The following is a 13,408-nucleotide window of genomic DNA, read 5'->3' as shown; positions in this document are numbered from 1 at the left end:
GGAGAATCCCAGCCCCCCTTTTTCGCCCCTATAACCCCCCCCCCCTATTACATAGAGTGGATGGACCATATATTTCTATACTGTTATAAATATATGTATATAGAGAGAAGAAAGAGACAGTGGCAGTTTCTCTCCAATCCGTGTCAACCAATTTATTGAGCATCCGACAGCTGGTGCTGTTAAACGTGCGCACATCAAAATCCCTCCCCCTCCCGGCCTCCCTATTTTTTCCCCGTGTACATATTTGCTCCTCTTGATACATCGAGAGTCACGCCTACCGAATATGATAGGCCCGAAGAGGGATGATGTGGCCAACAACACGTATACACACACACAAATTGCTTCATTAGTGTGCGCCGAGCCCAGCACATATACTACTACATCACTCTGACGGCCATACATAACCATAGGTCGGTTGTATGTACATATAGAGTTGTCACATATCATCAAGAGCCGGCCCGGCGAACATTCTTTAAAGATATTTCCCAGCCAGTGTGTGTGTATACGTCCAACATCTCCAGCTGGGTGAAAAGAAGAGAATCTCTACACAACACGCTGATGTTGTTGTTGAAGTTGATTTATTTAGTTGGAAAAGGGCGCCGCCTTAAATATTATTTCGAATTTTTTTTTTTTTTTTTCATTCCTTTGGCTTCGCTATAAGTTTCGCCTTTCTGGGAGCGACGCTATTCCTCACTGCTGCTGCTCCGAGAGAGAGAGATTGACAGCACCACAAGCGTTTGTCTTTGTATTTATCTGAGCTGCGGACCGAATGACTTTTGGGAGAACAAGAGAATAATAAGCTGAGGCTGACTGCTGGGCCCCAGTAAACATTAGTTTGCGTGTCATGTATGGAAAGACGAGTTGGCTGCTGCTGGAGAAACAGGAATGACTAACAAGAGTCACGCCTATCTTTCCCTAGAAGCTCTATACACATAGTGTGGCGTGTATGTTTCTATTCCATCTGACTACTGGCTGACCACCACTATACCACAGCAACAGCTCCGTGTGAAGAAAAACGAATATATTTATGCATACGGGCTATAGCTGGAAGAAGAAGAAGATTAGATCGCGTTTCACCAAGAGACAAACACACACCAACTGGGGAAAGAAAGAAAGAAGACCGCGCCCCCCTTTTGGTGATGCAGCTCTATCCAAAAACCGTCACATCGTTTAATCAGCTGCTGGCTCTTCCTATCCACTGGGTTTTTTTTTTCTGGGTTGACTCTGTTGGAGTTGTCACTCGTTTGAATATCTCGGCGGCAAAAAGCGGAGAGAACGTCTTTTTCTCTTTTGAGTAGCGCAGTGTCGGTGAAATTGAAAAACGATAGCCTTAGTGGAGGATCTACATCAAGACATTGTGTCTGTGTGTGTGTGTATAGTTTAGACGTTGGTAAACAGCTGACACACTGGTCGAGATGACTATCAGAAAAGGGGACCAAACTTTGAGATGGAGACATTTGAACTGAAGCGTCCAGTTGTGATAATATCCGCCTTCTAATAATCGATTCAAATCTTAGACGCGCACGACTTTTCCAAAGGATTGATCACGCCCATCATACTATATGTAATGTGAATTTGTTTATGACTTGGAAAAAGCCCGGGTCGTTTATTTTTAAATTTTGACCAGGGCGGAAATCCATTCAGATCCATCGCAGCGCGTCAAACTGACTGGCCAGCAAAAGTGTGAACACAGTCCAGAGCGACCAGCCAGTCATATATAGAGCTGTAAGAATTTTCAACTGAAAGCAAATATAGTAGAAATGAAGGGGGGTCGACAGAATAAAAACTAGGGGTTCAAAAAAAGAGAGGAAGCCATCATCCAATAGAGAAATCAATCTTCTTTTGATTCCGGCAAAAGGCCTCAAACATTCAGCGAGCTGTGCTGAGCAGCATTGGCAAAAGAGGAGAATATAATCGGACAACAACTGAACGAGTTCCAGTAGGGGACAAAAAGGAGAGTGGCCGTATACACACACAACAACAGTCAAGTGATCTAGGCCGATTTGGGCTTCTCTCTGTCCGTCTCTCTCTCCTGCGTGCGCGCGAGTGGAACGATCAGCAGAGAATCAAAAAATAAAAGAGAAAAAAAGATCTCACGAGCGAACACAACTGTGTGTATAGGGTGACAATGGCAGCGTCGTTTGTACACGCCGCGTGGTTTCTGACCTGGAAGAAGAAAAACCATTCAAACAAAAATCAGAAGAAGAAGAAGAAGAAGAGGACCTCTTCTTTTCAACTTCTTCCTTCTTCTCTCTTCTCCACATCTCGGTGCGGATGTGTATAATAACCCCAACTGCGGGGTTGACTTGTACACATATCAAAAGAAGAGTCAACCATGCGAACCAGGGGACTCTCTACCACCAGTCCGTCTGTATACTACTACTTACATACGCAATATGGCCGGCTACTGGGCAGATCAGAGTCACAGAGTCAGCGCTTATTCAATACAAAGTGAACAAACACCGTGTATATACACTATGTATATGGGGGGAAAAAACAGTAGGGAAAAACGGAACCAGATCTTCATTGGCCAGGATATGTGTACAGCAGACTAAACAACGTTTAATCCTCCATTCTTATATCGGCGGGCCTGTAGAATTTGTGCAACGAAAGAAAAAAGGAAAGAAAAAAAGGGGGTTGCAATATGGTTGCATGCTTCAGCACCCTCAGACCAGGGACAAAAAAATACACGTACACACAACATAGAGAGAGAGAGCTAGTATATGTATATGTGTGTGTACCTTCAACAACAAAAAAAAGCTGGAATCAAAAACACACCAGGACATTTATATAAAAACCCCCTGCTGCATATCCAAGAACCTTTAGGGGACGATGAATTTCCGCCATTATGCTTTTTTTTTCTTCTTCTTCTATTTTCTATAGTCTATGTGTGTGTGTGTGTGTGTCTACCCTCTTTTTTTTCTTTTTATTATTCGGCCTGCGGTTTGTCACAAGGACAAATCGGCCAGCACACACCGAGCCAACTATAATACAAGAGGGAGAGTTTTGAGCTCACACAAAGCGGATGCATGATTTCCTCCGCCGAGATGATCACTTCAACATGCGTTTTATTTTATGTTGTGTATGTATGGGAATATGCACGGGAATAAAAAATGAGAGGTACCAGTGTGGCGGCAGGCTCCTCTTGGTAAAAAAAAATGTCAGATTGTTGCACTGCTTCAAGTGTTTAAAATTCAAATATTTTCGAATGTAATGGTTTTCTACCCACGGAAAAAGTTGTGAGGTACAAAACATTACAAGCCTAATCTGCAGTCGTTCGACATGAGATTTTTAAGTGAATCCTCACTGAGAAAAAACAAAAACGGAGAGAGAAAACAGTTGCAACCAACCGCATATGGCTCAGGAATAAACATAGTCCGTGACTACGTAACGATTTCTAATCAACCCCAATAAAATATTGCCAAAAAGGAAGAATAGAGATAAATTTTTTCCTACCTTTATGCCTGGGAAATACAGCCAGGCATCTACGTCAGTTGCTCCATCCATCCGCTGAAAGAGTTAAATGACACCAGACGGGATACGGTGAAGGGTGTCCCTCGTGAATACACCCACATTCACATGGGCATACACGAGGGCATTTGAAGAAAGGGGAAACAGAGAGATCCATAACTCGATTGACACCGGACGTTTCTCCAATTGAAGGGGATGCTGATTATCTAAATGAAAAATAAAAAATGGGTTACGAATAAATATTGAAACAACAAATCAGGTAAAGATGAAAATGAGACACTGATGGGTAAACATTGATTGTTAATAAATGGAAGAATTTCTGGTTTACATGCAATACACTGTATAGATGCAGGTAATGCAACATTCAAATATGTAGCAGGTCACAGGAAAAAAAGTAATGAAAATCATTACCCAATCGATGATCCTGAGATTGTTGCTGGTGACAGGTTATTAACACCTGAACAGGAAAACTTGCAAATTGTGTAGTCATGATGGCTCTGGTCTCAAATCTGTAAAAAAAGAATAAATGGTTACATAGTATAACAAACTGCCATGCATCAACAGGGCAATCACCAATCACATGGCAAATGCTAGTCAGAACTAACAATTAACAAATTTGGAACTGGTTTATCTCTTCTATAGCTCTCACAATCATTCTATTAGTATTCTTAGTATTTTTTACCCGCTTAACAGCACGGAGTATAACAGTTATCAAAAAGAAATATAGGCTCTAAAAGACATCTTGAACCATGCTTAAACTTTGTCTCTGCTTTGTCTTCTCGAAATTTTCAACTCAATAAGAGCAGACGAATTTTATTCTAATTAGCATGCTTACGATAATAAAATATCGATATAAATTAGAATTTTATGATCAAAAACCAAAATCCAAACGACTCAAAAACGATAATGGAATAAGTTTTAGTTAAATTAAATTAAATAATTCAAGGGGGGGGGGAGGGGCAGCCGTGAGTTGGCCATATGAGAAAGAAAAAAATCCAATTCTTTATTCCACCACTGGCTCCGGCTCTTTTCTCTCCAACATTTTTAATTCGACTCAACAATCAACGTGAAAGGGCGCCCGTCGGTTTAACCGGTTCCAGTTTCATTCTCCAGCTCACAATTATTTTCTATTCTCTTGATTTATTTATTTCTGTTTTTCCAGCTGTGCAATTGACGAAACGATGCCAATTGATGCCGAAAGTTCAAACGGAATACAGACACGTCATTCATTCAATTTCAAAGTCATAAGACAATTGACGCCAACTTAAAAAAATAAAAATCTGAAAAGGCATCCAGCTTGATCGCACTGATGGGATTTATAAGACATGATGGGGGGAGAGAGAAAAGGCAAAAGAAAGAAAAATACAAATACAAAAAAACCTCTGGGAAACCGAGTGGAAAATGCCGTTGGAACCTCGTCTCAAAATATTAGAAAATATTTGTCAATGTTGTACGGCATAGAGGAGAGCCAAATGTGTGTGAGTGTACACCTACTCGCATCTCTCTATAGCCGTGCCAAGTATAGAGACGTCTGAATGTGTACACTATGGATGGGATAAAATAGCCACACAACAAAAACACGTATAGGAGCAAGGATGGATGGATGGATGGAAAGTGTAAACGAGGGGAGGGAGGTGTGTCCTGGAACATGGAGCTTTCTAACGCGTCTATACACGTATACACACACACACAGTGTGTGTGTAGACAACAACAATAAGAGTATGAAGATGTTTCACGTCGGGGGGCTCTTATTTTTCCTGTACATACCCCGACGGCCCAGCAATTTTTCTCTCTCCTCCGCATCTGTGGGAACAAGCCAGAAAATAAAATAAAAATAAAACAGGGAACCTCCCCTTTCCGTTCGAGCGAACGCTCCGCCCTCAGCCGGAGCCTCATTGGCGGCTGCCATGATGGTGGGAGGGGCCGGACCGACCGCCGGAATGGTCTCCTTCCATCCAGCGAGAACGAAAAGGGGGGCGAGTCTTAAAGACGACCCTAGCCAACAACACACAACCAGCCTTACAAAAAAAGAACTTTAGGTCCCGCCCACCTGGCCAAACATTAAAACTGGGAGCCCATCTGTGGTGTGGACATTATTCGGCTAGCCAGCGCTGATCAGGACAGACGTACTCTTCTTGTTTCGTTGCCCAGCAAAGTTTGGTTTTTATTTCACCCTCTCTCAGCAGTTGTCAACTTTTGACCTTTATCTCAAATTTTGGCCAGTTGTTGTTGTTGCCATCCGTCAACTCGGGTTATATTATTTATAACTGACAGCTGTCCGTCTACATTCGATTCGCAGCTCTGCCCAGACTACAAGTGTGAACTTGCGACCAAGTTTAGTTTTTCAACAGCAAAAGTGCTATCGTTATTGAATTTTGTGTCCAGCATCGAGAGGCAGCAAAGGCCGTTAGCGAAACGCTGGACTCGCTTCTCGAACTGGCTTCTGATCCCAGCACTCCCAGGACGACGACGACGACGGGCAGCAGCAGTGGTAAGATGGTCAAAGTGGAGGGCCCCCAATCTCTGCCACAACCGGCCATGGCCCGCGCTCCGCCGTCCTTCTCCATTTTGTCTCTCCTGCCGGAAACGGCCGTCCACCACCGCCACCACGAGACGGCCCCGTACCTGCACCACCAGCAGCAGCAGCAGCACCGGCCCGACTCGTCCACCTCCTCGACGGCCATGAAGGAGAACGTGTACAGTGACAACAGCGAAGTGGACGACGTCTACACCGACGAGGAGCAGGACCTGGACGTCGAGGGCATGGAGGCCGTCAGTCCCCTGCGCTCCGACGAGAGCGAAGAGGAGGCCAGTCTCAAGGATCTCAACTGCTCCTCAGAGTCGTCCAGCACCATCAACCTGAGCAGCGGAGGCGGAGGCAACAACAAAGCCGACAAGCCGTCCAGCAAGAGCCACAAGGGCGTCAAAGGCGAAACGGGCGACGAAGAGTGTGCGGATGGGCCGACCAAGACGTCCAGCAAGAGTTCCAGCAGCAATAAAAAGGACGGCCAAGACGAAAAGTCCAAGAAGAATGAGAAGCCTCCGTTCTCCTACAACGCCCTGATCATGATGGCCATCCGGAGCAGCGCCGAAAAGCGTCTGACCCTCAATGGCATCTACGAGTTCATCATGAAGAACTTTCCGTATTACCGGGACAACAAGCAGGGCTGGCAGAATTCCATCCGCCACAATTTGTCGCTCAACAAGTGCTTCGTCAAGGTGCCCCGTCACTACGACGACCCGGGCAAGGGCAACTACTGGATGCTCGATCCGTCCAGCGACGACGTCTTCATCGGTGGCACCACCGGCAAATTGCGCAGGAGATCCACCGCAGCTTCCAGGTCCCGATTGGCCGCTTTCAAGCGCAGTTTCGGTTTCCCGTCGTTGGCCGGCTTCCCTGGTATGCCGCCCGTCCATCCCGGCATGGCGGCCGCCGCTGGATTCCACCCAGTGGCTCCCAATTCGGCCCATCATCCGGGATCCGTAGGCCAGCATCCGCATCATCCTTACTCGACGCCGACGGGAGCCTGGCCCGGTCTGGCCGCTTCGCTCTGCAATTCGGCGGCCGCTTTGTATCGCTACAGCACGGCGGTGGGTTACGCGGCCTCGGCCGGCTACGGCAATCTGCTGGCCCATCCGGGCAGCCATCCGTCGGCCCACCATCCGTCGCAAGTGCCAACAGCTCTGGGCGGCGGCTTCAGTTCGCCGCTGGCCGGCAACAACAAGATGGGCTCGATCGGCTCGACTCCGCCAGCCCACCACCACCACCACCCGGCGCACAGCTTCTCGGTTGAGCGGCTGCTGGGCTCGGCCACTTCCGACTCGCCCGTCCGCCACTCGGCCATGCCGCCCAGCTCGCAGCAGGCCATGGGCAGTTCGCCTTTCGGCATGCTAGGCCATCCGCTGTTGCAACAGGCGGCCGCCTACGCCGACTTTTACGGCCAGGGCCATCACCTCCGCTTCAACACGGGACTGATGGGCATGGGCCTACCACCGTCCGTCTCTCCCCAGCAGCAGCAGCAGCAGCAGCAGTTGGCCCGTTCCAGCTCGACCTCACCGCTGGCCGCCACTCCCACCTCGCCGCCATTGATCTCCAGGACCAGCTAGAAAAATCCGTCATCGCGACGGACATCACCAAAATGACCCAGTTGACACACACATAATTGACTTGGCCGCTTGCGGTCTTGGTTAACTTATACATATGTAATACCGGATGGCTGGGTTCGAGCTTCTTCCTGTCCATTTTTGTACATTTCATTGCGTCTCCTATTCAAGAAGATTAAGTCTTGATTCGAATTGTAATTCAATTCGAGTCTGCTCTCCAATCTCTCCTCACCTCTTTATCCTAATTATCAAACCAAACTCTTGAATTATGGTTTCCGCGTCTTCAACCAGTTCTATTATATTATTACCGAGTTCAATGTTATATTTGATTAATGCAAGTAAATGTGCTCCCTCGCGTCTGTGTGTGTGTCTCCTGTACGTATTTGCAAAGACAAAGTTGATAGAGTCTACCTATTCAGTTGCCACTGTACTTGTACATAATTTATAACGATATTATTAATTCAAACTCCTCCCTCTCCCCAAACAAATGGATATGCGTGTCATCTCAGATCAATTACAAAGCGTGTTGAAAAACTAAAATCCAAACGTCTTTCGAGTTTACTTGATTTCATTTCAACTTTAAACTGAATCGGTTGTGCCATGTCAAAGGAATTCCAATCGAGTTTGGAAATTTTTAATTTTTTTCAAGTTGGTTATTTCAACGGAAGCCATGGAAGATGTTGATGAGACTTGCAGCTTTGATGAAATGATTACCGACGGCCGAGAGTGCTGCTGGCCCCGTCCAATCTCGTGCACAGTAGGCTAATTGCCTGGGCCGAAAGAGAGAAGAAGATGATGAGGTGTTGAAGGGGGGGCATCTGGTTATGTTGTACTACACCAAAAGGTGTGCCAGGACATTGATTAAGAGATAATTTATAGCGTCGGCTGCTGCTGCTGCTGCTGTTGGGCGGATCGAGTCAAAAGAGGAATACACATATATAAACCCGTCTTCATCGAGATTATGGGAAGGATATGGCAGCAGCAGCAGCAGGAGAACTCCTATCGCTCTCTCAAGTCGAGTTCAAACCAACGCGTACGTATAAGAGCTTTTTATTTTTGTTTTCTTATTCATCGGCCGGTATAGCTATACTATCTCTCTCATCAAGAACAAGATTCCGGAGTTTGATGGCTTATTCGGACAATTCCCAGTCGGCTTGTTGTTGAACAACACCAGAGGCCGCTTTTATTCCATACATTTTACAAGATCTCCAGCAGCAGCAGCCATATAAGAAGAAGAAGATGATTAAGTGACTGTTAAAGTGTATAAAGCAGACCAAATGGAGAAAGATATTTAAAAAAGAGAGAGATGTGATGCTGGCAGCCACTCGGTGCGTCCATTTCTCTCATCACCCGAACTCCTTGATCAAATCTTTTCTTTTTCTATATGACGTGTATAGTTGGCCCATAGATCCCAACACGGAAATAAAACTTGCAACCCCGCGAATCCTTCATAGAGGCTTATAATACGTATTACAATATCCAAATTGTCTTTTTTCTTTTCCCCAACTGTATTACACGCACTTGTGTGTATATAGTTGAGGTGTATCTAGTCGATATAAAAAAAGCGGTAGGGTAGGGAGGAAAATGGCTGGCAGCAACAAGTCGACAGATTTAATGAAAAACGCTAATGATGTTACACAGAGGGCCAGCGCGCAACACAACGGACGCCCCACCGCGAGGGTTATAGTCGAATATGTGTAGACGTTAGGTAGGTAGGTAGTATAGGTAGAGAGGTGTAGATAGATATAGGCTGGTGGGGCTCTCCTCACACAACCACCAACCACCTCCTTTTTTTCTTCTCCCACCTTCTTCACATGTTGTTGGTTCTCCCTCGACACTCTTATATGTTTGGTGGGGCTTGTGTGTGAAGAAGTTTTGCCATCGGGGCGGCGCGGGAATCCACACACACACACTCTGCCGGTGCCAAGCTGTCTGGCCCGTTCACCAAACCACAATTCTTATGTACAAATATATTTTTTTTTTTTACGTTTTTTCTATTTTATTTGGTGTTTTTCTTTTTCTTCGGGTATTTCTTTTGTTATTTGACTTTTTTTTTTTCTCTGCCAGGCAACAAGTGCCCTCGTCGGTCGTCCTCCCACCGGGGGAGGCTCTATATATTTCCTCTCTCATTCTCTTTTTCTTTTCTTTTAGTTCTTTTATTTTTTCCTTATGTTCATTCTCTTATACGCCAGCAGCCTGGAAAATAAGAGAGAGAAAAAATATTATTTCATATAATACAACAACCAAAAATATTATTTAAAAAAAATGAATGTGTTGGAAGAGATAGAAAAAGGGAGCCGGGCAATTGTACATTTAGATTTTCTCTTTTGGGGTTATTCCATCATCCGCCTCGATTCATTTGGATTATTTGTAAGCTTCGCTATTATTTGTCCTCTTGAAAGGAATTGTATGGACGGCGATGCTCTCTTGCTCTCTCTGTGCATGGCCGACAACAACAACAACAACAACTGGCCCGGGATGATAATCAACTCGGAATAGAAAAGGAAAATCGCCGCATCCAAATGAGGAGAGAGAACTGCAGCTGAGTTTTCTTAATCAACCAATTGCCGTTCCCTTTTTTCTGTTGTTGTTGTTGTTGTTGTTCCCAATTTTTCCCCGTCAACTGGGAATATTCAAAACATTCGGGAATAAAAGAAACAAACAAAAGGGGAAGGCACAACGAGGATAACGATGTCGGCCGTTCCCATCCATCCGGAAGCGCGGCTTTTTATCCAGTTCACCAAACCGATGATACACGTAATAGTATAACCAGGCCCGGCTCTCTATTAGCTAAGCTGTATTCAACGTACTCTACAACTTGCGTGCAAGTAAATGGCCGCCAGTAAACACCATCCAGCGATGGAATCCAACGTCCACCTCCAACGGCGATTTAGTTTTTTGTTTCCTTTTGTTTCTCATTTCTACATGTGTGTACGTACGTACGTACGTGTGTGTTATTTCGTTTCTCTTTCGCTGGCTGTTGGCTGCTGTTGTGTGCGTGTATTTTTATTACCCCGGCGGTTATAATCCACGCCAATTGGTTATTGACCATATACTCATTCCGGTGTTGCCGTAAATTCTCAATGGACACCATCCATTAAAAAGAACAAACAAGACAAAAAAACCCCAGAAAGAAAGAAAGAAACACACACAGAAAAATGAAATAAAATAAAAGGAGGAATGCCTTAACCGCATTTGGATTCGGACCGCGCGCTTCTATGGGTCTCTCTCTCTATCTCTCCGGTCCGGCGTACTCGGTCATTTAATTGCAGAAACGCGCGTGCAGGTTCACCGGCTTTGGTGTTCACGAAAGAAAATAAAAGAAACAAAACATGGGCAGGGAAAAAATAAATAAAAAACCCTGAAAGAAAGAAAAAACAAATAAAACAAACAAATAAATAAATAAAATAAAATAAAACAACCAGAAAAAATTTAAAAAATAAAAAACCGACTTATTATTACTATTATTTTTCGTTCATATAATTAATGGGAGAGTATGTCCGCGTCCGCACAATCGTGCGGACACTCTGCTGCTGGCCAGGTTTTCCGATAGCCCCGGCCCATTTCCTGATTGGGAGGTCCATTTGTTTGGTCCCGATGGGCATTTTGGAGCTTGTTGTTTTCTCTCTTCTTACATGTTGTTGTGTTGTTTGTCGTTGTCAAATGCCGTTGAGCAGCCGGGCCAGCAGCAGAGAGAGGAGATGATGATTAGAATATCAGTTTCGTGTGTATTATTCAGAAATGTTTTCACAGGGGTTTTTCACGGGCAACGCTTTAGACAGACAGAGACAAAGAGGTGAGAGACACAAAAGCCGGGCAAAAGAATATCAGAGGTGGAGCAGCCCGGCAGTCGACACTCGGCCGTCACTCAACTCAGCAGCTTTTAAAATAAATATAAAAAAAATATATATATATATTTATTCCCCAATCAAGTTGGTCCCCTCGAAAACTTCTTCTAAAACAATTCCGGTTTCTCCGGTTTCCAACCTCACGGCCAATTAGTCGACAAGACACTACACACACAACAACTAGATCTAGGAATGTCAGTCGTGTACCCACCACCACCACCAAGGTCTACCAGAAAGAAAAAAAAAACAGATCAATATATATATAATCAGCAGGATCGTCTTTCAGGTGTTTTGGTCATCTTGTTTATTTTTTTTCTTTTATTTTTTCGTGTCGAATTTCAAAAATTTGTACGTGGCCATTGTGTATATTGCCCGGTCTTTCTGGGCATGGGCTGCATCAATGGAATCCAAAGCCGCCGAATAAAAAAAAACGTTGGGAAAAGATTCCTTGTACATACATGTACTCCTACGTTGCAGCAGTGTGAGTGTCGAGCGTGGAAGATGTTATTTCCCCTAGCTGTTTGAGTCGCACAGGTGAGAAGAAGAAGAAGAAAAACTAAAATAAAAGGGGGGGAAAGAAATCATAAAAAGAAACGGGAAACACAAAAAAATGAAATAAAAAAGTAAAATAACACGACAGAAGAAGAGAAAAGGACAAGAATGAAATAAAAAAAAAATAAAAATATAAGAAAACGGGCCAAGTGCTGGATAAGAAAAGAAAAGAAAAAGAAGAAGAACCCTAGGAGGCCCGTTGGGGGTGCCACGCAGTCTGGAACAGTCGGGTTATTAGTGGCGGCGGTGGCGGCTTGGGCTATACTACTACTACTACGCCAGGCAGGCCAGGCAGGCCAGGCAGGCAGGGCTATACCACAGGGTAAGCCAAAAGGGACCTGGCAGGGTACGGTACACACACAGAGAGAAAAATATTATAAGAAGCGTCAGCCAGAGAGATATTATAAGTTGTGTAGAGAGTCGGCACAGCAGCAGCAGCGGCAACCGAAGAAATACGGACGACGGTTGTTTCCCCCCCTCTCTCTCTCATTCGCTTGGAATGTGTTTCTCTCTCTTTTCATGTTCCTCCACACCAGCAGGCTACCACCACCACCACCACCACCACCACCTTTTCTTCTTATTCTTTCCCGTTGAATATAAGAAAAAGGAAAAATAAAATTAAAAGAAAATATATATTTGATCCACCTTGCCCCGGTGCGGTTGTTATTACGTGGCGATGATGATTATATATATCCCCGTGTGTGTGTGTGTGTGTGTATGCTGCGGTGTGTGTGTGTGTGTGCAAGTGTTTGGTATTATAGAACGGGGGCTGGCTGGCTGCTTGTTGCAGCGGAGCAGAGCAACAGCACAGAGGAGACGCCCTGTTGCGTTTTGATTTCTCCGGGGCTTTTTTCACGATCTACGCTCCTTGTGATAATAAAAACAGAAGAAGAAAAAGAAGAAGAAGAATTAAAAAGATGGAAGAAATCATCATCATAAAAAACGATAAGCTTGGGCCGTATCCTCTTGTTCTCAAGAAACAAAACGGGAGACACACACACACAAGAAATGTACAAGAAACAGAAGAAAATTATACGTGTCGAGAGATACACACGCGGGCGAGGTGCTGTAAATGAGCTGCTGGAGGTGACAAGGCGGTGCTTCCAACCAGGTCCATTAGCCAACAGGTGCCGAGTGATGAATGAGCCGCCCGCCATTCACTGCGGCTGCTGCTGTTCTTGTGTCTATATACACACTCCAACGCTTCCCATGTTTTACACATCTACCACAGTCGTAATCATAATAATGTACAGACTATAGTGCACTACATCGTCTACTATTATTACTATAATTCATGCGTTGTTGTGTTGCTTATCAATACGCAACTATAGCCGACAAAACCCGCTTGTTTGTCCTTACATCATTTCGAATTTTTATTCTAGCGGCCATCTTGGCGACACCCAGCTTAGGCCTACATATTTTTAAAAAATGTT

At 44.8% G+C, this 13,408-nt stretch overlaps 2 protein-coding genes across 2 annotated transcripts in view; one reads left to right on the top strand and one right to left on the bottom strand.

Annotated features, from left to right (window-relative positions):
• The window catches only part of LOC124310854 (tyrosine-protein phosphatase 99A-like), a 691,797-nt gene that overhangs the window by 414,997 nt on the left and 263,392 nt on the right, over nucleotides 1-13,408 (bottom strand). The gene's annotated exons all lie outside the window — the stretch shown is intronic.
• LOC124311105 (fork head domain transcription factor slp2-like) lies at nucleotides 5,582-8,102 on the top strand. Its single transcript, XM_046775417.1, has one exon. It carries the CDS (start codon nucleotides 5,968-5,970, stop codon nucleotides 7,576-7,578), a length of 1,611 nt encoding a protein of 536 aa, XP_046631373.1. The 5' UTR covers nucleotides 5,582-5,967; the 3' UTR covers nucleotides 7,579-8,102.

The sequence above is a fragment of the Daphnia pulicaria genome, chromosome 8 (genome assembly GCF_021234035.1).
Source record: "Daphnia pulicaria isolate SC F1-1A chromosome 8, SC_F0-13Bv2, whole genome shotgun sequence".
NCBI classification, from domain to species: domain Eukaryota; kingdom Metazoa; phylum Arthropoda; class Branchiopoda; order Diplostraca; family Daphniidae; genus Daphnia; species Daphnia pulicaria.
Note: the sequence above shows the minus strand (reverse complement) of the source record. Positions and strands in the feature narration are given on the sequence as shown.

Bases quoted from the DNA above. Each gene is read 5' to 3' on its own strand.
- LOC124311105 (XM_046775417.1), top strand. From the start codon at position 5,968: ATGGTCAAAGTGGAGGGCCCCCAATCTCTGCCACAACCGGCCATGGCC.